The sequence below is a fragment of the Hippocampus bargibanti genome, linkage group LG05, assembly GCF_051943395.1.
Source record: "Hippocampus bargibanti isolate YZ-2025 linkage group LG05, ASM5194339v1, whole genome shotgun sequence".
NCBI classification, from domain to species: Eukaryota; Metazoa; Chordata; class Actinopteri; order Syngnathiformes; family Syngnathidae; genus Hippocampus; species Hippocampus bargibanti.
The window spans coordinates 11,534,272-11,553,839 of record NC_142738.1 but is presented as its reverse complement, the minus strand read 5'-3'; the positions used below and the strand labels follow the sequence as shown (position 1 = coordinate 11,553,839).

The 19,568-nt window shown below is 39.4% G+C and overlaps 3 protein-coding genes across 7 annotated transcripts; all 3 read right to left on the bottom strand.

Annotated features, from left to right (window-relative positions):
• Window positions 1-1,767: 1,767 nt before the first annotated feature.
• On the bottom strand, window positions 1,768-4,536 carry cox5aa (cytochrome c oxidase subunit 5Aa). Its single transcript, XM_088996101.1, has 5 exons — window positions 4,378-4,536; window positions 3,494-3,610; window positions 2,415-2,536; window positions 2,221-2,334; window positions 1,768-2,142 (listed from the first exon to the last, which is right to left on the bottom strand). Exons 1-4 carry the CDS (start codon window positions 4,448-4,450, stop codon window positions 2,221-2,223), a joined length of 426 nt encoding a protein of 141 aa, XP_088852227.1. The 5' UTR covers window positions 4,451-4,536; the 3' UTR covers window positions 1,768-2,142.
• A 1,845-nt stretch (window positions 4,537-6,381) lies between these two features.
• On the bottom strand, window positions 6,382-7,210 carry LOC148897932 (ribonuclease P protein subunit p25-like protein). The gene has a single exon (XM_088996835.1). It carries the CDS (start codon window positions 7,199-7,201, stop codon window positions 6,563-6,565), a length of 639 nt encoding a protein of 212 aa, XP_088852961.1. The 5' UTR covers window positions 7,202-7,210; the 3' UTR covers window positions 6,382-6,562.
• Window positions 7,211-7,867: 657 nt separating this feature from the next.
• Window positions 7,868-18,482, bottom strand: LOC148897931 (protein mono-ADP-ribosyltransferase PARP6-like). Of its 5 annotated transcripts, none has more exons than XM_088996831.1 (24): window positions 18,096-18,482; window positions 17,949-18,006; window positions 17,298-17,366; window positions 16,274-16,371; window positions 16,126-16,186; window positions 15,965-16,055; window positions 15,814-15,880; window positions 15,598-15,747; window positions 15,390-15,531; window positions 14,284-14,415; window positions 12,722-12,817; window positions 12,561-12,653; window positions 12,359-12,484; window positions 12,207-12,272; window positions 12,069-12,136; window positions 10,769-10,817; window positions 10,552-10,664; window positions 10,380-10,452; window positions 9,994-10,063; window positions 9,837-9,916; window positions 9,700-9,757; window positions 9,573-9,613; window positions 9,449-9,494; window positions 7,868-8,067 (listed from the first exon to the last, which is right to left on the bottom strand). In XM_088996831.1, the coding sequence occupies exons 2-24, from the start codon at window positions 17,949-17,951 to the stop codon at window positions 7,961-7,963; spliced, it is 1,899 nt and encodes a 632-aa protein (XP_088852957.1). In that variant the 5' UTR covers window positions 17,952-18,006; window positions 18,096-18,482; the 3' UTR covers window positions 7,868-7,960. The 5 variants fall into 5 exon arrangements, 4 of the variants coding, with proteins under 4 accessions (XP_088852957.1, XP_088852960.1, XP_088852958.1 ...); XM_088996834.1 differs by lacking the exon at window positions 9,449-9,494 and adding an exon at window positions 9,376-9,448 and having other exon boundaries at window positions 7,921-8,067; window positions 9,529-9,613; XM_088996832.1 differs by lacking the exons at window positions 7,868-8,067; window positions 9,449-9,494 and adding an exon at window positions 8,082-9,448 and having other exon boundaries at window positions 9,529-9,613.
• Window positions 18,483-19,568: the final 1,086 nt, after the last annotated feature.

The following is a 19,568-nucleotide window of genomic DNA, read 5'->3' as shown; positions in this document are numbered from 1 at the left end:
TCTTCTTTTCCTTTCGGCTTTTCCCTTCAGGGGTCGCCACAGTCAATCAATGTCCTCCATCTATCCCGGTTTTGTGCATCCTCTTCTCTCACACCAGCTACCTTCATGTCCTCTTTGACCACATCCATAAACCTCCTCTTCGGTCTCCTGCCTGGCAGTTCAAGGATCCAGCATCCTTCTGCCAATATAGTCACTGTCTCTCCTCTGGACATGTCCAAACCATCTCAGTCTGGCCTCTCTGACTTTCTCTCCAAAGCCTCTAATATGAGTTGTCCCTCTAATATACTCATTCCTGATCCTATCCAACCTGGTCACTCCCAAAGAAAACCTCAACATCTTCAGCTCTGCTACCTCCAGCTCTGCTTCCTGTCTTTTATTCAGTGGCACTGTCTCCAGTCCAAACATCATGGCTGGTCTCATCAGTTTTATACACTAAAATCAGTTAATAGTTTAAAATCAGTTGACTTTTTAAAATAAGGTTTGTTTTAGTTGTGTCATTTTTATTTTTCTAAAAAATGTTTGGTTTTAGTTGATTTTTAAATTAGTTCTAGCCTTTGTTGGAATATTTTTAAAAACTGAGTAGTGGATTTGTAAAGTGAAAGATTAAAAAAAGGTAACGACGTGTTGCTTATAAAGCAAACCTACCAACCTTCTAGGCTGTACAGCAACACCAAAATAATTTAAGCATTTCAAATGAAGTCTAAAAGCATGTTTTTTTTTACAAAGATGAAAATGTATGTGGTTGCGGTAAAGGTTATAGTTTTAAGAACGTAAAATCTACCTTGTTTTTAAAGCCTTTTCGCTTTTATTTCATGGTCGAGTTTTTTTTTTGTCTTGTTAGTTTAAGTTTTAACAACTTTGTTCCAGATATGGTACTGTTGGGTGTTATGTTGTGTATATATTGAATATTGATATTTTTCTGGCTGCAACTTAATGTGTACTGCCTGCACAACAGCTGTTGGGTGTAGGCAAGCTCAGATTCTGCTTGATGTACTTTTTTTATATTGACAGCGAAGAAGTTAGTACGTACATTTACCGTCAATGATATTTGAAGTTGCAAGCACTGTGTGAGTAACTAGTTTGTAACTCAGCAGTGTACGCAGTCATGAGGAACAAAACAACGCAATTTACTGCATGCTGTGGACCGTGGATTGTGCTGAGAGATGTAACTAATAAACGTCAGGAAAATCCATAAGTACATTTTAGGCTCATTTGGGGTAGATCAAAGTCACTTGAAAAGTTGGGAGGTGTGTGCTCATTCACCCTCCTTTAACATGAGTTCATATTATACTGGATAATTCTGAAAAGTCACATGGCAATTACAAGAGGGTGTGCAACACTTTTGCAGCATCATTTTTTTTAAACTTCGACTCTCCCAAAAATCAACCGAGTCTTAACATTATGGCGGAAAAGGTTTTGATGTGATTAATCTTGGTCTTTTTGTTTAAATCTCACACCATAAAGAAATCATTTGAGTACAGATGTAGTTTTTAAAATTATATCTTCTGTATTTTGTTTAATCAAATTGACTTATATCTTATCATGGAGCAAGTATCGTGTACACAACAATAAAGCAATAAATCTGTCATAAAGATGGTAGAAAGTATCTCAACACAAAGTAGGGCAAAAAAAACCAGGTTGCTGACATGAGTTACATGCCAACTTTGCTTGATCAATAACTCCCATCAATCTATCATATCAGCAGATGACATATTCATGATTTATTTAAGTCGGGTGTTGAATTAACTACGCGGTAAAACCAACGTGGCAATTTGAACATGTTTATTTGTAATGTGCATTGAACATTGTCCCTGAAATGAAAACACCCACGGAAGCATATGAATGGCTCTTTAATCAAGTGAAAATGCTGGCCTCTGGTGGCAACAAGTCAACTTCACATCAGCACTCAAGCACTTTAACCAAATAAGTGCAGACTCCCAAAGCAACCCATAACGAATCTATTGCTTCTCTAAGTACTCAACGTTTTCTGTGACGCACGTTACAGATAAATTGTCCTTTATTAGGTTCATCAATATTTTACAAGCAAAAGAACTCAATAAAGGCAAAATTAAATATCAGACGGATGAGACAAACGTAGAAAGACAAAATTCTGCGTTCTTAGGACTTCCAACTCCACTTGATCTGAAATGCAAACAAACAACTTTGCAGGAGACTGACTGAGTGATAAGAGTCAAGATAATATTGGCTCAGATAACTTACTCAGATTTTGTCAATACCGAGCTCTTCAGGTGTAGAGATACCGAGCTCGTCTAATGTTGGCCTAAGTTCTTGAAGAAGGTATGGGTAGATCTCTTTGTGTGGGCCAGCTTTATCCTTAAGGAGAAAAAAGACAAGAGCTGCTTAATAATCAATCAACTAAAATGAAGATGGTCACTGGCAACATTTTCTTTCACCTTAACCGCTTCGAGAATTCGGATTGCACTGGCCAAGTCGTTTAACCTCCGACAAGCTCGCAGTGCTGCCTCGAGAATCTTTGGCTCAGGTACCAGATCGTAACCAATTAATGTGTTCATCCCTGAAAGGCACATTCAGGATATAAAAATGATTATTGAAATGCAAAGCACATTTTTAGTAATATGACACAAAATGATGAATATATCTAAATTGAACAGGTGAAAGGACAAGCACCATAGAAAATGGATGGCTGATAATCCCTTAAAAGTTTCCTGTAATGTGTCCTTCAAATGCAGCTAATATTGAAGCAGGCTAAATTTGCCACTGGCATGAAAGTGTTTTTTCACAGTGCATAGGTGGGATAGGGGTGGCAAATGGCAACAAATGTTACCTTCGTAAGCTCATGTGCCCTTTCATTCTCTTTTCCCAATATCCATGTTTAGAACAATAATCTCCTTTTTGTCATGCAAAAAATAAGTGTCTCCTTACATCTATCGATGTCCGTCAAAATGAGCTGTTGCTTTGAGGGAAAGTTCAGAAAAATTCCCCAATGCAACTAAGCAATTATTTCAAATAGCCTTCAATTGAGCAATAAATTCATCCATGTCGCCCATTGCGTCTATCTTCAAATATGCATATTAAAAATTATTTTCCTTTCGGCTTTTCCCTTCAGGAGTTGCCACAGTGAATCAGTTTTTTTCATCTCACCCTGTTTTATGCATTCTCTTCTCTCACACCAGCTACCTTCATGTCCTCCTTCACAACATCCATAATCCTTCACTTTGGTCATCCTATTGGCCTCCTGCCTGGCAGTTCAGGACTCAGCATCCTTTTCTCAATATATTCACTCTCTCCTCTGGACATGTCAAAACCATCTCAGTCTAGCCGCACTGATTTTCTCACCAAATACCTCTAATATGAGTTGTCCCTCTGACATATTCAGTCGCAATCCGACCCAACCTGGTTACTCCCAAAGAGAACCTCGACATTACATACCACATTTCTGAACAGGTATCTGAATTGGAGTAGAGGTCCATTTTAAAAGTAACCACCCTAATAAGCCTGGCGACTAGGTTACCTTTTCGCAGCTCCCAGGCATCGATGTCTTTCTTGTTGAAGTAGGTTACCCAGCGTGCATCAAACTCCTCATCTGTCTCCTGTTTCCCGTGTGAGTAGCACCTTGAGGTCAACAAACCTGCCAAAAGACAGAGATAAGAATAATCTCACCTTAATGCAGTGTAAGCAAAACTGAAAGGCACTCTGTACACCTTAAACGAGAGTACTAATAAAACGGAAATAATATAGTGTTGCGTAGTTTTAAAAATACAACCGTTTCGACTTTGGAATAAAGAATGGAATAAACAATCTGCTATTTTTTTATTTATCATTTTACTTATGGTTTTATTGTTGTGTGCTTTGTTTTTATTGTAAAGTGTCCTTGGGTGTTTTGAAAGGCGCTTGAAATTAAATGTATTATTATTATTAATGTCTGACAATGGAAGTCGACGCATTAAAATAACATCTTTATAAAAGTTAAACACTAGTCAAATACGCGTGAAAATAGCACCCGAAGTCGCCATATAAACATTTTTGACAACCAAGTGGCAAAAAGGACTAGAACTGCGTTCGCTCAACGTCTTAGCATTAGCGGCACTACCACTAGGCCCCACGCATGACACTTTCAACTGGGTCACAGCAAGGACACACACCGAACCAAGCTATCCAAACGGGTGTTAACAGGCAAGGTATCCCACAAGTCAAATCGCTGTTGATAGTTTGAGCCCATACACTATCGCACCAAGCATTGACAGGCGTAATTACAATTTTTTAAAAGATCGTTACACGTGTTAGCGTTAGCTAGCATGGGAGCCGCAAGCATACACTGAAGTGTCCGCCACCAGTCACGAAGAAATGCCTCAGCTCTAAACGTAACGACAGCGAGCAAATATTTGTAACAAGTACCTTGGCAACCTGGTTTTGTACGTGTCAAACTCCGAACACCGGAGAAAGACAGGCGGACCGCTGCTCTCAACATGATGCAGGACAGCCAAGCTGCGACCGATCGGTCAGTTTTTACTAGAAGGAAGCTCAGTCAATGCCGCACAGCGAGACTCTGACGTCATGTTCTTAATACGCATGCGCAATATTCAACCTCAAATTTATAGCGCTGATGCCTTTTTATTAGTGATGGGAATTCCGGCTCTTTTCAGAGAGCCGGTTCTTCTGGCTCAACTCACTACAAAGTTCCGGCTGTTATGGCTCCCAAATGCCTCATCAGTTTGTTTGTTTTTGTTGCTTAAATTAACTAACTACCAAAAATCAGGTAAAATAATGTGAAAAATGAATTACTCATGTAAAAAATACACTACATCAAATATTTGTATTTATATGGCTTGATTTATATGTGCACAGAGAGCATCCACTAACTTTCACTTTCCCTGTGGTTACTCTGGTCTGATGATCAGCTGTCACTAATTTGCTTTTCATATTAACAATGCTATCATACCAACTAGTAAAAAATATAATAATTGAATAATAATAACAGCATAATGTGATAATTTGTCCACCTGTCTACCGTAACGCCCCCCCACCTTCTCCTCACTGCTGCGTGTGTCTGTAATTCTCCCCTCCCTCCTCTACCACGGATATCGACCAATCAGGTGCGGCTTTAAACGAAGACTGGGGCCGGGGAATAGAGGACAAAAAAAGTTGGCTCCCATTTCCGGCTCTTTGTTAGGAACCGGCTCTCTTCATTCACTTCATAGATCCAGCTCTCCGAACATCACATCACTACTTATACCTGGTGCGCTGCAGTACAGATATTCCACACCTGTCAACCGGTTGTATTTTGCTTTATTCTGCACGATTTCTGCACATTTTTAGATGAGTACGGCATACAAGAAAGTTTGTACGGGAAACGCAAATATGTGTTAATATCTAATCCTTGATTTATAGCAAAATAATGCGATAACATGCTTCATATCCATATTGAGAAAGTAAGCAGCTTTGCTCACATTAATTTTCAATGTTAGTTAATGTTTCTGGGTTTTAATCTGGTGGCAGACTATTCCAGTGAAATCCCTCCAATTCAAAAAAAGATTATGAGGGACGACATAACTGATTGTAGATAAATCAGATTTTGAAGCTATTGTGCCTGTGTGTGTGTGATATACAAACCGAATACATAAAATGCGGTAGTGAAATTTACATTTTACAGCGGAAAAGTTATGAAAGGAAGAGGAAAGAAAGAAGTAGAAAAATGAAATACAGGAACTGTTGTAAAGGCAGCCACTCTCGCGGCTCCATCTTGAAGTCAAAATAACAAAAAAAAACCCTAAATAACATAATGTGACAACACAAATAGGTCATTCAATCTTAAACACTTTCTGCACCCTCTTTGTTGTATGAAGCAGTTCTAGATGAAAGAAGAGAGGATCAAAGCGTCTTTTTCACCAGTGGATCAGGGACGTCATGGTGAAATGTGCACGTCTGCTACAAGCTGAATGTTGAAAGCAAACACGAAGCTGTAGCATCCATTGACGAAAAGAGATTGTCATGTCTCCTTTCCCACGTAAATCCGCTTCAATTCCACATATAAATGGTGCGCCTCTCATCGCGGGCTCCTTAAGCCATGCATCGATCCAGCCGCAGACTGTCCAACAGCACCGACCTCTCCGCTGAACAAAGCGAACGGTGAAAATGCTGTCCATGACAGGCGCAAAAAAAAAAAAAAAAATCACAATGGCCCCAGAGCTGTCTAGCAATGACAGTCAAATGGCACTGACATTCATCCCAATCAAAAACAGTGCTTGCATATTCGTGCTGCCGAAAAGATCCGCATCCATTCCACACGACGCACAACAACATAAAGTGACAGAAGAACAAACACAAAAACAACAGCAACAAAAAAGCAAGGCTCGTGAGAGCACTTGCTGACAGCTGCCTACTCGGGCGCCATCTTGGACTTCTTGTGACTGCGTGAAATGCTCATTCCTGTTGTTCTAAATTAGAGTAAAAACTTGAAGATAAATCACTTGTTTGGTAATAATCCACACAAAAAAATAAGGACTTAATCTTGTTCTGGTTGTTTTGTTTTTTTTATTACATATTTTGACAAATTAAGTTGCAATATGCTGAACGCATCAATCTATTTGGAGGGAGATGATGGAACACATTTGCTGGGGTCCTCCAGGCAGAATCTCTTGGCTACCAAGGTGCAATGAGGTGGCCAGAGCGTTGCTCCGCATATCCCTGACTCCTCTGTGGGAGTGCTAACTGAATGGGGAGGCTGGTATCCGGGCTCGTGGGGATCAAGAGGGTCTTTGGAGAGCAAAATACAGATGGCAGGGATCGTCCTCTGCATGGTTACATCTGGCACTCCACGTTGTGACGCTTCCCAGACTTCATCCACTGTTTTGTTGTAGAGCTTAGACACCTGGTGGAGTCCTTCTACTTTCCGTTTGAGGATCTCCACGCAGGTGATGGTCTTGGTCACCGCTCTTTCTGAGCCAGTGAAGACAACCTGTCTCGTTAACCGCCCGTGGCTCTCTTTTCCCTCGCCTCGCATGTGAGCTGTCGCAAAGCGCAGCAAATTTCGGATTTTGCTACCTTCTCTCACTCGCATGTGGAGAAAGTCTGTGGCGAGTCCAGGAATGGGATAGGGGCAGCTGTCCTCTGTGCGCCTGAGTCTCCTGAAGTTGCTCAAACCGAGTGTAGGAGGTAAAGATTGAATGGCCGGTTTGAGTGAAGTACCTGAACACCCAATCCGACCCATGGCTTCTGCCATTGTTTAAAAAAAAGGTTAAAAAAAGGCAAATACGTCTTTAAATAACCAGTGCACTTCCTAAAAAAAATTCCTCAGAATCAGTCGTAATCCAAACTCTCATTGTCTGCCAATTCGAGTTTCCTTCATTCTCAGATAACGGCAAAAGAGTCGTAAAAAGGACTTTCTTGGTCGAATCCCTCTGACGTGAAAGAAAAGAGGTCTTTGCTTCATTCAGCAATGAGGGCAGCTGATGCCCACAACCGCACATGAGGCTCCGACAGTGCAGTGGCACAAAAAGCTCTTAAAGGCACATGTAACATTTTGCCTCATTGGATTTTTTCAATGTCATTTATAGGACTGACAAGCAACTTTGGTGAAAGCCCGAAGCTTCAATACGGTTGCTTGAATGAAGAGGATGAATACAAACGATTTTATGAGATGCACTTACGCACTCAAATGATAATTTGATCTTCCTGTTTTATTCAATAAGAGTGAGGGACTGTACATCCTCGATGGCTTTACTTGTCCCTTGCGCCCTTTACAAGTAGCCGCATGGTTTTGAAGACATTTCTTCCTTTGATGACAAATGTCTGTAACTTAATACAGACATTTATCCTCCTTTTTAGTCAGTCTAGTCTCCTGCTGCGGTGACCCAGAAAGCGTAAGACAATTTGGGCCTCTTGTAAATTTTTTTCTCTTTTACTGATCTGTAAAACAAACAAACCCCCACCAACAAACAAACCCCCTACCTACCACAAAAAATAGCTTTGTCCTCAGATGTTAACAATGCTGGCAGGAGAACATTGAGGAGGCAGCTGTGGGGCTCATATGGAAGCACAATAGTGTTATAATGTTGCCATTCTGCCTCACGGGATGGAATGGATCTCCTGTAATTTGATGATATGAACAATGAGCACAGTTTTAGGATTATTTTTGTTGTATTTTATAATAAATAAAAGCAAGCATTATCATTAATATTTGAGCATTTTCAAAGGTGATTATGCAGCCCTCTTATTACAGTAAAGTCTCGTTATATCGATATCGGATATATCGATAGTCCCGGTTATATCGATACTATTTCTATGCACGCACGGAGAAAATTACATGCAAACAGGGTCGGATATATCGATAGTCCCGGTTATATCGATATTTTTTCGGACTCCCTTGAATATCGATATAACGAGACTTTACTGTATTTAGTTTTAGGATTATTTTTGTTGTATTTTATAATAAATTTCCCTCTTGTTCTTGGTTATTTTCATTCCTTTTACGTTCTGATTGCCTTTTTAACTCATTCACTGCCATTCCCAAATATGTTTGGGTTTTGGTTTTTCTTGCAAGGGTGCCGATAAAGCATTGGTCAGACCCCTGGCACTGTTTTTTTCCCATGCACGAGGGGGCAGCGTTTGCCTTTTGTTCATGGTAGCGCTTTGTCACAGCTTCAGCGATTGTTAAAGCTCTATATAAATCAATATTGGATTGGATTGGATTTGCCTTTATTAGTCTCACAGTGGAGAAATTTACATGTCATGGAGAAATATGTATGCATTGAATGGAATTTTGTACAGCCGCCCCAATTTCAAGCTCATATAACTCCAGAACCATAGAACTTAGCAATTAACTCCTTTTTTCTTATGAAATAAAGTCTAAAGTTTCTTACACTGCATTGAATGTTTATGTCGTCCTAAAAACATATCCTGTAAAGTGTCCTAGAGAGTTTTGAAAGGCGCTTATAAATACAATGTATTATTATTATTATTATTATTATTAAAACTCACTATTCTGTGGGTCCTGCAATTTGAATGAAAATGAAACCCTGGCACTGGAGTGGATACATTTTTGCTCATCGTCTGGGGGTGAATGAGTTAAACACAAATACAGAAAGAAAACATTGAAATATCTGTCCTTGGAAAAAGACACATTTGTAACTGAATGGAAATGTAGATTTATTTTTCAAAAACACAAGCGCGCACGCACACACTCACGCACACACGCACGCACCCCCCCCACACACACATCCTCTCTAATTCTAGTTTGAACATTTTTCTCTCTCTCAAAAAAAGACCTCTGTGGAAAAATGTTACAGTACTTTAGAATGTGTCATGACCAAGGTTTATTTCTGTGTTTATGTTTTCGTTTTTTGATTTGTTTGTTTATATATTTATTTATTTTCAGCTAGGCCTGGTTGCAATGACCTCAAAAATTTGACTCTGGATCGCTTCTTCCTGAGTGTTGATGTGGACATCTCCCACACAACCGTTTTCATACCTGAGGCACACAAATACAGTGCAGTGTTGAACAGTTGTCCGTCAATCTGGACACAAGAGTTTGGATTTGATTATTCTTACACAAAGAGGAAACGTGTGCACACGTGGTCGGATATGGGACACACCCAGATGTTCCCATGCTTTTTAAGGTGCGTTGACGTGATGACTGTGAAAAGAAAACCAGGGAAGCAAATTTGTTTTATGAGAAAGTTATGGAAAAGATTTCCAGGTACTGTACTTTCTCATACGTACCTTCACAAAGTGCAACACAGTTCAGGTTCCTGCTTTGAAGAAACCTGCAGGGGAAATCCTACAACAATGAGATAATATGATGTGAAATATCAGGGTGGACATCTTTGAAAATTAAAAATGAATAACGAGGGATTTACTTGTTGGATTCTATTGATCCAATTACATTTCTTTAGGACTTCTTCTTTCGTGGGTATCTGATATTGTCCCTTACCCATATCTGAACAGAAAAGAGGACACCGTAAAGGCATCTAAAGAATGATTACATTTTTTTAATGAACATAAATGAAATCATACCAGAATAGCCAAACGATATGCTTGAGATTGGGCTTAAATAGATCCCTTTGCCATATGCAGCTCCATGCATCTTTTAAAAAGGAATAAGTGTACATGTAACTACCATCAACCCCGAAACATCGTCAGACTTATGAAGCTTATAGAACTCAGAGCTACTTCTTGAGTATTGATTAATGTGAAGTATACAGTACATACATCTGAATTCACCCGATGTTAAGACACTGACCATATTACTGATATATATGTATTAATAAATAATTTAGCATGGCGGGAAACAAATTATTTCTATGCACGTGTTTACATTTGCATATAATACAACAAGATCAACACCATGATGATGACCCTGAGTTTCTGAGGTAAAGTTTAAGAATCGTCATCCACCTTACCTGGAATTTAGTATTAGAAGCATTAACAAGTCCATTTCTTAAAATAGAATGCCAGTTTTCAATGTGGGAACCACTGGGGAAAGCATAACAATAAATTGTGATGAGTAGATGGATCAGAGGCCTATTACAGTATGTTCTATCGATGTGAAAGAATGACCACCGATGTTCTCACTGGAAGGCAAAGGTGCTGCCGTAGAGTTTGCGTGCAGTTTGAAAACGAGCCTCTTTGGTCGGGGGGCTGCTGATGAGCAGGAACTGGTGAGGCGTGTGCATAAATGACAGTTGCTATTGTGCAACGAGGAAAGAAAAGAGAGACACGGTGGAAGCATAACACACTTGAACCATATTGCCACATGTGCATATGTAAGTGAAAGACAGCACTGTCCTACCCTGGCGGCGGGAAGCTTGACAATGTGAGATCTGTTGCTCGATAAAATCCTGATGTCAAAAATATGAACAAAGAGACAAGATTCACTCTGATGGGCCATGTTTGATCCTTGAAGCCATCACAATATTAAGTATACTGACCTTGCACCACGCGGTTGGATTTACAAAGGAAACCTTGCTTGGTTTTAATTGAAACATACGGGATATGAAATCTATAAATACTAATATGAAACTACCATAGATTGTTTTGTGGTGTTGCTTTGCATAATATTTTACTTTCACTCATAGTTATAAAAATGAAATAGAATGTAAATGTAGCAGTCTCACACAAACATCTATCACTAGGTACCTATCTATCTATTAGCTATCTATAAGCTAGATAGCTTTCTATCTATTTCAGTTATTCCGGGTTCAGTGAATGCTGGTGCGTGTGGCTGTCACTGCTCACCCACAGAAAAACTTATCCTGTGACTGTAAAGTGACCTTGAGCGTTTTGAAAGGCGGTTATAAATTAAATGTATTATTATTATTATTAAAAATGACTTTTTGTGGATAATGATTAATATATTTTGGCTATTTCCAAAGTGGCCGCTAGAGGACAGTATAGACGAGTAAGTGGACAATACTTTCACAAAGAAGTGACTCAGTGTCTCTATTATCAATCGTTCTTGGCTGACAATAAAAAAAATGTATGCCAGTGAGCATTATCTGTCTTGAATCAGTGACGTGCGGTGAGGTTCATGGCTGGTGAGGCACTGACGTCATAAATGACGTCACCGCTCGTCTCTACTTAGTATTTGAACGGTAAATTCAGCGATTTTGAAAAAAATCCTAAAACGGTGAAGTTAAATGGACAAGAACTTTAAAGTACAAATCACTAAATACATCTAACTGTTTATTTTTTTTTTTCATTTGATATTTCCATGACAACTTTCCATGATGACAGGTGAGGCACTGCCTCACCTGCCTCCACTGACTGCACGTCACTGTCTTGAATATATATTAAAATAAATCACTATATTGCTGGAACGTTGACAAGAAATCTTCAAGATGACTTTATTTGCAAATTATGTGTAGTTTGTCAGATATATCTATACAATATAATACATCACAATACATATTGATTTATATAGCGCTTTAACAACAGATAATAACTATCTACGGGAGATTGAATGATGTCAATGTTTCTCTAGGCATCCCGTATTTACACATTTCTCACCATTTTATGCCAATTGTATCAAGTATGAATTACACGCATTGTTAAATTGACAAAAGTGAAGTTCATTAAGCTTTGCGTCTTACCATTGCAGTAACGGAAGGGCGAGTGGGTCTATAATGTCCATCTGCTTTTTGATTTCAGAATATGAACCCTGCATGACAATGGTCACAAAGTGAAAACAGAGCGAAACGTGAAATTAATGACAGGAATGTAGGATTGACCTGTGTCATGGTCCTAACCAGCAGGACACTGTCCAGAGCCTTTTCTAGCCTTTCATAGCTCCTTTTCTGTGTTGAAAAAAAAACAAAACATGAGACAAAATTCACTGAATCTTCATATCAAACCGACAATATCATCCAGGTTCTGGTGCTACCTTTGGACTAAAGGCCAGCATTTTGGGGTTCTTTGGATCAACGACAGATGGGTATGGTTCAAATATGATGCATTTCCGTGACGACTGCAGAGCTGACCGACACATCGCCACCAGCAGGTCGACCACCTGTTGAGCAAAAATTCTTTTGAAAACGGATCATCCAGAAATTGACGTGAAAATAACGAAGAGGTGCGTTATTGACCTCTGCACCAGTGGCCACCTCCTCTGTGGCGCCTGACATTGCTCCCATGATGTGAAAGGAAAAGACACACAGTTCCCTGGTGCAAACGGCAGGCTTGCAATTTACAAAATGGAAATTTGATTAGTTTGTTTCAGTGGAGCGCAAAGTTTGCAAAGGCTTACCTTCAACATGGGACCATTCTGTAAAACATGCTTCTCGTCACAAATCACGCAGTAATCGTTCAATGTGGGGATTCTTTGCTCTGCGTACCTCATAACCTGTGTGCACATCAAAGTGGAATCCGATTTGATTTGTATGTGCTACCGTGTGAATTTAACAAGCCCAAGATGTTTACAATTTAATGCGACTGACAATTCAACCAATTAGATTGCAAATTCATTCATTCCAAACATGACCTTCTCACACAATATGACAGAAGCAATTGCAGAGCTCTGTCTCCATATGCTATAAGCCATTCTCCGCCATTCCCAAATTTATTTGGAAATTAAACATATGACATAGAGCGGCATTCACGAATTTGTTCAGGTTGTGGTTTTTCTTGTGGGGGTGTCGATAAAGCGCTGGTCAGACCTCTAAAAATGTTTTCCCCTTGCACAAGGGGGAAGCATTTTCTTTTTTGTCCATGTTAGCACTTTGTTCCAGCTTCAGCTGTTGTTAAAGCGCTATATAAATCAATATGTATGCATTGTATTGTATTTTGTACGGCCGCCTCCATTTCAAACTCAGATAACTCCAGAACTATATAACTTGGGAATTAAATTTTTTTGGATGAAAGAAGAGAGTCTAAGGTTTCTTACGCTACATTGAATGTTTATGTAGTTCTAAAACTCAATGTTAAAGGACAACCGACGTCTCCGGACAAGTTGTGTCCATAATTTGTAAAATGGCTTCAAATGACTTATACTGAGCGTATTTTACAAACATTCCACCGCATATAGCTATATTTTACGTTTTAAGACTCGCGCTGAATGTTCAGGAAGTCTTGTTTTTGAGTTGGTGACGAGTCCGTACTTGACGTCACTGAAGGACCCCCCCCATGACCAACAAAAAGACACATTGTAGCAGTCCTTCATCACGTCAATGTATTTTGGTGTACTGTTTGTCTGAAAACCTTGATGTTGCACCCAAAAGTCGCCAGAAGAGAGCATCCAAGCTCCATGGAAGGAATTTATCAGCCTGTGGAAACGGGCTGATTCATTCCTCACGGGAGCTGGTCGCCATTTTTGGGTGCGACATTCCCCCCGCCCGTTTGCCTCAAAATGACACGGAATAAATTTTTTAATCGATTGCAAACTTGTATGCTTTCCTCTTCAGAACTATTTGAATCATATTCATAACTGGATGTGGAACAAGAAAGCATATTCTCCAAATCTGAAGCCATTGTTTTGATTTTTCAGTAATGCAAGACGTCTTGGCGTGACGTCACGAACTGGGGGCGGGACTTTCTGAAAATGCCCAATTCGCAGCTCAATTTTTTGCAGATTTTGGATACTTTAAGTCATTTTTATTGGTGTTTTGCATTTGAATAAAAATATCATACTGCGTGTTTTGGATATTTTAGATGCTATCAAACGTTTTTCTGATGTCAGTTAGGAAACAAAAAAGTGACGTTGGTTGTCCTTTAAGTGTATACTGGATTTGAAGTGACAATGCAAAAACCCTGGCACTGGAGTGGACACATTTTTGCACATCGTCTGGCAGTGAAGGAGATAATTTGCTTTACCTGCACCAAGAAGCCATGATGCAGAGTCGGGGTGGTCTTACAGTGCCCGATGGCCTGAGAGAAGAACAGCAGCTCTAGCAGCTGTTTGGTGCTGAGATGAGCTGACGACTTCACACCCGACACAGCAACCTTCTGTGGAAGAAGATACCCCCCAAAAATCCAGGTTCAAGTTACAGGAGCATTCACTATTATCTAGCAATTTTACATTTAACAATAAACATACCTGTCAACATTGGCTAATAGCTGCCCTTATAAATGATTACAATTCCCGTATAAAAGTTGTGGTTTGCTAACACAAGCAGAAATGCAGACAGTTTACTGTGCATGTGCGCGTTTTGCTTTTATCAATCTGACCTTATGCAGCAAAAATATAAAGTAAAAATATATACGTATATATGATTGAGGATTGGTTTGCCGCGACAATAGTAGTGATTGGCGGCAGCATTGTCGTTGGCTACCAGCAGTGGAGACGAACTGGATTTGAGCCAAAATGGTTTTTGTAAGATTGGTTCACAATTAAAAAAAGTATTTTTTTCCCATATGAAAGTTTTAGTATAAGACACATTTAAAATGATAAAAAATGTATAAAATACGGGGAAGATACATAAGTTGACAGATATGACAACATAAGAGTGACGTTTGGAAATACAGTAATCCCTCACTACATCGCGGTTCACTTATTGCGGTTTCAGTGTATCTGACATTTTTTTAGGGAAAAAAAAGCATTCAGAATAAAACAAATGCTGAATGACTCAGAGGTTTTGTACATGGCTGTAGTTTGATTGGTTCCTAGCGCTGACGTCACCCAATTACACAGATTTTCATCTATCGCGGGTGGTCATAGACCCCATTAACCGCGAAAAAGGAAGAATTACTATAAATTATTACTATTTCGGGTAAGTCAAAAATGTGGGGCAGTGTTTCTGATTGTGTTTCGGGCCTGCAAGCACATCCTTGAAGGCCTTGACTGCACACCACTGCACTTCAGCCAACATGCTTCTTTAATGTATACACAGGCACACATCACGCAAATGACGTCAACAGTTGGGCCTAACACATTTTTATTGTTTTTTTTTCAACATCTTTGATGACTTCAAGAGGCTGACCTTTCCGCTGGGTGTGTAAGTGAAGAGTTCTCCTGATGGATTCTTGATGTTATAGGACGTTGTGTGATTGGCGAAATGGTTCAGTTTCATGGGGGGCAAAATAATCCTTCCCCTAGGGCTGCGGTCTTGGAGAGTGTTAGATCTAAAGGAGAGAAGTGATCAAAAAATATGGAACATGCAGCAACATCAGATACTGGATACTCTATACCTGGAGAGTGGCAGCCAGATGCTAAGTCTCGCACGGAATTTCTTCATTGTTCCACCAGGTCTAAACCAGCTGTGCCTTTTCCTCTGTCTCACTATCAGGTTCTCACTCGTCAAATGGTTCCACTCCCGGGAGATGAAGACTGCTAAAACGCTGGTCACCAATACTAAAAACTTAGTCTTTTTGACAGAATATGGGAAGATAAAATGATCTTCCCACCTTTGCAGTTGCTTTCCAAAATTGAAATGGTGTCTGTTAGTTGGCTGAAATACTTCAACCGACGGTTCTACGGAGAGAAATGGTGAGCGGTCGTTATCACAGAGAATGCTGATGTCAGATAGATTGTAATAGACGCAGTGCAGAATCTCACCGGGCCCATCGAGATATTGAGACAAAGAGAAGTGCAGGCGGACAATGATGGGTTCTGATGGATTAACTCCCCAGGCCTTAGCCACTTCCTCCTAGGTCCACCACACAAGATGAAGACTACATTTGGTTTTGCGTTAGAAAGAAAATGTGATTATAACTTACATTCAAAATGTTGGCGCTAATGTTGAGATCAACATCCACTTTGTCTATTGATTGATATTCCCTGAAAAGCGTAAATGTAAGACAAAGATTAAAAGGCAAAAATGTTTTGTGGTCTTCCACATGACTGCATTTTTGTTTCAATGTTTACCCGACAGTGACTGAATTGTGTGAATAGAGGCTTCTGACTATCTCAATGTCACTCTCCAGTCGGGGATGGAAGCTCGGTTTGTTGACACAGCAGTCCTGCTGGGGAAAGTAGAAGCGGTCATTTCTATTATTCAAAAGGAGACAGCATTTAGTTATTTCTATGTTAAATCGCTTAAAGGACAACCGACGCCTCCGGACAAGTTGTGTGCATAATTTGTAAAACTTCACTTCAAATGACTTTTACTGAGCGTATTTTACAAAGATTCCACCGCATCTAGCTATATTTTATGTTTTAAGACTCACGCTGTCTTTGAGTTGCTGACGATTCCTGATGTGACGTCACGTCAGGAACGCCCCTGACCGAGAAAGGACACACTGTAGCAGTCCTTTCATCAGCTCAATGCATTTTGCGGTACTTTGTTTGGTCTGAAAACTTCGTGTTGATCCGTGTTGATGGCGAAATTCGAAGAAAAACACATAAATAACGCGATGGTGAATCATTGTGTGTTGCACCGACCAACTATTTGATATTCGCTGACAAAAATTCCCAGGAGGCAAATAAGCCCATTTCCACGGAGCTTTGTCAGCATCTTCTGCCTTTTCTGGGTGCTACATTCCTCTCCAGATGCCTCAAAATGACACGGAATAAATTCTTTAATCGATTGCAAACATGTATGCTTTCCTCTTCAGAACTATTGTAATCATATTTATAACTGGATGAGTAACAAGAAAGCATCTTCTCCGAATCTGAAGCCATTGTTTTGATTCTCGAGCAAGGCAAGACGTCTTGGCGTGGCACCATGAACAAGGGGGCGGGACCTTCTGAAACTGGCCACTTCCGGTTTCAATTTGAAGTAGTTTTTGGACACTCTAAGTCATTGTTATTGGTGTTTTTCCTTTGACTAAAAATATCATCCTGCGTGTTTTGGGTATTTTAGATGTTATAAAACGTGTTTTTGATGTCAGTCAGGAAACAAAAAAAGTGGTGTCGGTTGTCCCATAAGGATAGTCAAAGTGACGTTTACATATGTTGTCTCTTCTTCCTCTGAGGTGATGTCTTCCTCACTTTCACTCCACTGTTGCCACTCAGCCTCCTGAAGAATTGAATAGGAAATTAATTCGGCCATTCGTTCACTTTCTATATTGCTTATACTCTCTGGGTAGGTGACGACCAGTCATATTCACACTTATGGGCAATTGGAAGTCTCTGATTGACTTAAAATGTATCTTTTCGGACTAGAACATTGAAACTGTGAGCTCCTTTTTTGGTTATTGATTCAAAATGACACATTTGGCACATCAAATTATCAGGGGGTAAATCATTCGAACAGCAATCCCCCCCTCCCCCCCCCCCCAAAAAAAAAAAAAAAAACACCAACATTTGCAAACCTATAATTTTTTAATTTATATATAGTAAGTTCTAGTAACTTAGTTAGAAATATTATATATAGTATACTGTATACACTAAATTAGTTATAAAGTTGGTAAATTGGTTCGCAATACAATATCAATCAATAGGGAGCATCATTATAGCTTCAAAAAGGCAGAATCTTGGCTGGAGTTCTTGTATTGGAGCCAAGTAGCTTGTGTCGCGTAGCATAGTAAAATTGAAAATGTGTCCATTACACACCGCTTCTTTTGCATTTGAAATACCTTCGAATAATAATAAAACTCACCATATGCAGCAATTTTGCACGTGTCAATCAACAGCGGACAATCTTTACTGTCCTGCGACTAAGGAAAAGAAAGAAACACTTAAATAGAGACTTTTTTTTAGCATTGTTTGTTGTTCAGAATGGCCTATTTATAATGGCAACGCTTACCTCCTGTCACAGAGAAACAAGGAGTATTCATATTTTTTATATGATGAAATTTTGATTATATCCAGAGATCCAGTTGGGTGGAAAAGGTAGGGGGGCACTGTCCCTGTTTGATGGCAGGAGTGCGACTCTCGATGTCCTCTTGGCGATCTGAACAGCAGGAAGTTACACATGACGTGGACCCGAGAAGCACGATAAGATGCAGGTCATTGATGCCCTCGTGAGATCTCCATTGGGAGAGGCTGACACCTGCAGCATGCTATTTTCTATCCTGTCAAACACAACAAGACTCGTCATATTGTCCAAACTCCACATTTCGGACAAAACCTGTCAATTTTTTAAGTTTTTTTTGTTCCTCGTCTGAATATGTACATATCTAGTCTGACCTTAATCAGCAGTTAACCTTTGTGAGCAGCCACCTGCTGCTCCACAGTCTGGTCAGATTACACACTTGCGAGGCTTTCATACAAACAGAATGTGCACTCTCATTAAGTGCTTTTCACAGTGAACCGTAATCCACTTATGGGTGTTTGGTAGTGGTGTGCTTTTTTTCTACTCATTACTGTGAAAAGTTTATTGATAGAATTGAAATGGATAGAATATGTTATTGAATAAATATGCGAGCCAAATACATTTTTATAATTGCTTCATTTCAAGTAATTGAATAATCTCAAATGTGGGCATTTTGAAATAATATACATGACTATTCAAAAGTTCAATATCACTGAGAATTATTGTCACTTTTTTAATCAAAAATGTTTACCGATGAGAAATGACAATTTCCAGCAATCATTATCGATAATCATGTTAAAACTCAAATAATAGATGACTCGAATCCCTCTTTGCAATTGCACTGTGTTTCGTGTGTAAAAATCGAAACACGTACAGTTTTAGGGGGTTCAAGTTTGGGGCGTTGCAATTTATAATAAATTGTTAAATTAATGTTTTGTTCCCTGCGATTGGCTGGAAACCAGTTCAGAGAGGGTGTACGCTGCCTACTGGCCAAAGTCATGAATATATGGATGGATGGATGGATGGATGGATGGATGGATGGATGGATGGATGGATGGATGGATGGATGGATGGATGGAGTACGGTGAGACGGATGATGCCTGATACTTTACAAAAACTGTTGAACTGTTTGCATGTTTTGATTCTGGGACATGTATCCACCTTCATTGATCCGCCACTAGAGGACACTGTTGTTACAAGAAGGACTTGGATTTTGATTCACTTATTGATAAAGAAAAAGGGGTAAAAATCAATTATTTTAAATCATCTCAAAACGATTGAAGTAATCAAAATGCATCACATTTAGAGTTCTGTAAAAATAAAATTCGATATTTTGTTCTTAATGTAAATAAATGAAACGAATAATCTATTAATAATCTATCTATTTTGGGGAATTTTGCATCAGAATGAAATAGAAATAATAATAATAATAATAATAATAATAATAATAATAATACATTTATT

Coding starts and splice junctions, on each gene's coding strand:
- cox5aa (XM_088996101.1), bottom strand. CDS start 4,450: ATGTTGAGAGCAGCGGTCCGCCTGTCTTTCTCCGGTGTTCGGAGTTTG. Junction 3,611..4,377: donor TACAAAACCAGGTTGCCAAG/GTACTTGTTACA, acceptor GTCTTTTGGCAG/GTTTGTTGACCTCAAGGTGC. Junction 2,537..3,493: donor TGCCTGGGAGCTGCGAAAAG/GTAACCTAGTCG, acceptor TGTGCCTTTCAG/GGATGAACACATTAATTGGT.
- LOC148897932 (XM_088996835.1), bottom strand. CDS start 7,201: ATGGCAGAAGCCATGGGTCGGATTGGGTGTTCAGGTACTTCACTCAAA.
- LOC148897931 (XM_088996831.1), bottom strand. Junction 12,485..12,560: donor AGGTGGCCACTGGTGCAGAG/GTCAATAACGCA, acceptor TTTGCTCAACAG/GTGGTCGACCTGCTGGTGGC. Junction 10,064..10,379: donor CTTCTAATACTAAATTCCAG/GTAAGGTGGATG, acceptor CCTTTTTAAAAG/ATGCATGGAGCTGCATATGG.